Source organism: Vollenhovia emeryi, unplaced genomic scaffold, assembly GCF_000949405.1.
Source record: "Vollenhovia emeryi isolate VEMERY1.0 unplaced genomic scaffold, V.emery_V1.0 DF939200.1, whole genome shotgun sequence".
Lineage (NCBI taxonomy): Eukaryota > Metazoa > Arthropoda > Insecta > Hymenoptera > Formicidae > Vollenhovia > Vollenhovia emeryi.
In genome coordinates, this window is record NW_011967166.1 from 252,796 (window position 1) to 255,712 (window position 2,917).

General features: G+C 56.3%; 1 protein-coding gene across 1 annotated transcript in view; it reads right to left on the reverse strand.

Moving 5' to 3' along the window:
- LOC105561795 (roundabout homolog 2-like) overlaps window positions 1–2,361 on the reverse strand; it is a 110,495-nt gene extending 108,134 nt beyond the window's left edge. The window contains exon 1 of the mRNA XM_012012108.1: window positions 1,881–2,361. Within this exon, the coding sequence (XP_011867498.1) occupies window positions 1,881–1,947 (67 nt within the window). The 5' untranslated portion in view covers window positions 1,948–2,361. The remainder of the gene's footprint in view (window positions 1–1,880) is intronic.
- Between the last annotated feature and the right edge of the window lie 556 nt (window positions 2,362–2,917).

Here is a 2,917-nt window from a genome sequence, read left to right on the forward strand (position 1 = left end):
CCTTGGTTTCAGTTGAAACGTGTAATATCGACATCTCTTGAAAGTTATTTTAACTATTCTAATTTGCAACTAATCGTACAGTTTACTTGTCCCGCTTTTATTACGTCGCGCTTAAGGTTGAAACGTGAAATATAGTGTTAACCAAGTAGCCTTTATAATTTGTCAAAGAGTAACACACACACGATGAATGTTATTTTTACTTAAAATTTAGAGTGGACCTTCCGGGACATGTGAAAAATGTTAACATCAACATTTTATTTTTTTAACCGCGCACCAGTTATTACATTACTTGCATTGTAAGTCTGCAATTATTCAAGTTACTATATTAGTAAAAAAACCACTGTTTTCGTAAAAAAAAATCCGCTCGGCTGGCGAATCGACCAATTTTTCCTCCGCACTACTCACGAATATACGAATCACGATTCGCGCATTACGAATCGCGCGTGGTTTGGCGCTGGCTTAAGAGCTCAAGCAGGAGTAAGAAATAAAATTGACTTACTTCCTTACTTCTCCATGCTTCAGGCTTACTCCACGCATCGTGGACGACGCGTTAAGCTTGTTTACAGGCAATTCTTATACTTAGGAATCGTCTTAAATATCTCTCGAAATATTTCTCAGCCACGATCTGCGTAGCATCCATGCGGATCACTTTTTGGGCTAAATACTCTTTCAACCTAGTATTTAAGACCAAGTTAAATGCAAGGCCTACCAGTGAGTTGTTGGTCGTTAGTCAGAAATCAGAACTATATGTCGGTCCTTTCTCTTCCACCCAGACAGGAAAAACAGTCAACATTGTAGACTTTGTATTGCATTGTAGACTGAGCCTAAGCAGGCCTAAGAGAATTGACTACGAGAGCCAATCTGGATTCAGCTTTGAGTCACCTGATCGAAAACTCTGCATCCTGATTGGCTCTCGTAAGCGATCTGGTAGGAAAAATAGTATCGCGTGCCGTTGGCTTTGGCGTTGGCGTTGGCGCACCGAGTGCGTACTAGTGCGGGCAATCGAATGCGCTATTAACAAAAAAAAAATTAGGAAAGACCGTTCTCGGTACTCGCAGGGCTAGAACAACGCCTTCTCGCGATACGTAAATCATCATCCCCCGTTCCATTCCGCTGGTTAGCGCTGCGCGAGCCTTATCTCCCCCGTTTCATCTACAACGCAAATGTTTGACCACATTTGCGCGACGCGCGCGAGTTAATCCGCCGCTGTAAATCCGCTGTATAAATAAATAAACTCCAGATTCGACGAGAGATATCGATCGAGCGCGTGCACGTTTGCCGCACTCGCAAGCGAGTTGTCCCCGCGAGTCTCGGGAGTCCGCGGCCGGCCCGTTTTCCCCGCGACGACGTTTAACGCTCGACGCGAAGCGCGCGCGCGCTCTCTCGTTACGCGGCAACTCGATTTGCGCGGATTCGGCGGCGCGCGATCGGCGAAACAACGGGGGGTCGGGAGGGTGCGCAAATCAATTTATGCGAATGGGATTCGCCGGCGCCCGCCGTCGGACGAGCGCGCGACGCTGATCGAATCCGCTCGGCGTTCTCGAGCCGAGAGCTGCGGCCCATCTGTCTCGTCGACGAGGAAGAGCGCGGCGGACAAAGAGAGACTCACTCTCGTGTGGGAAAATCGGGGATTCCGTTTAAACGGCGGAGCGCGCCGCCGGATCGGCGTGTCGCGTGCTCCGGGGACACCCTGTATGCGCGACATTATTTACGCACGGCGCGACGGCGACGCTCGCGCGCGCGGGGCGCACGATGGACCGTAAAAGCGCGGCTAGGGGGAAGCGCGCGCGCGCGCGCGAGGGGTAGAAACGGAGCGAGCGTGGCTGGCGGGCGGGGAGGGGGGCAGGGGCGGCTGAAAGAGAGGACGAGAAATCACGTACCTTGGACGGTGATGCCGAACGCCGCTAGCAGGAGCAACCGATCGATCAATCCGCGGCACATCTTCATTAATGTATCCCGAGGGGCAGCCCCCGTCGAGCGTCGTACCCCTTTTTCTCCTCTTCCGCTCGCCGTCCGAGCAAGATCCGCCGGAGATACGCACGGTATACCGCACACACAAACCGAAACAACGAGGAGTGGACGCGGGGAGGGGGCAGAGGGTCGTGGAGGATCGAGGCACCCGGGGCGCCGGTCAACACTCGCGCGTCATCGGCCGCTGCTCGACGACGGGTCTCGTTAACGACGGCCGAATCGTCTCCTCTCTCTCGTTCTTCTTCGGCGACGCGGCTCCTTCTCCGTCAGCTCCTCTCGCGTTTCGACGCACCACGGGGCACCCACTCCGCGAAAAGGATACTTTGGCGCCGCGCGTTGACGCGCGGTCGCGCGCGCCCGCGCGCACGCACGAACGAACGAACAGGCTCGCTCGGTAGCGCTCGCGCGCCGACGGTTATCGATACGCCGCGCGCGGCGTCGCCGCTCGGATTGCACTGGCGCGACTTGTGCAGCTTACTTCAGCCGGATCGCCCGTCGCGGCCGGTCCGCGGCCGCGTCTGCCATTGCACGGGGACGAGCGCGGCGGCGAATATCCATTCCCTCCTCCTGCTGCTGCTTCCCCCGTAGGGAACGTCGTGTCCGTTATCGATAACGCGAACGGAATCGAACGCGGAGCGGAGGCCTCGGTCTCTCGTCTACGCCGTCCGCGCTTCGTTACGGCGGAGGGTCGCCTGGCCGCTACCTCTCTATCTCTCTCTTTCTCTCTCACTCTCACGGGTTGATCGATGCGCGCACCGCGCCGCTGACAACGCCGTCGTCGCGACGGCGAGTGTCCATTCTACGGGAGCGACGAACGCCGGACGACGCGCCGAGGGGGAGAGAATAATCCGACTGCGAGTCGCGCGCGGCTCGGCGCGGCGTCAACAGTCGCGCGCGCGCCGCTGCTCCATCCGATGATCCATCTCTCGTGTGCGCGGGGGGGGGA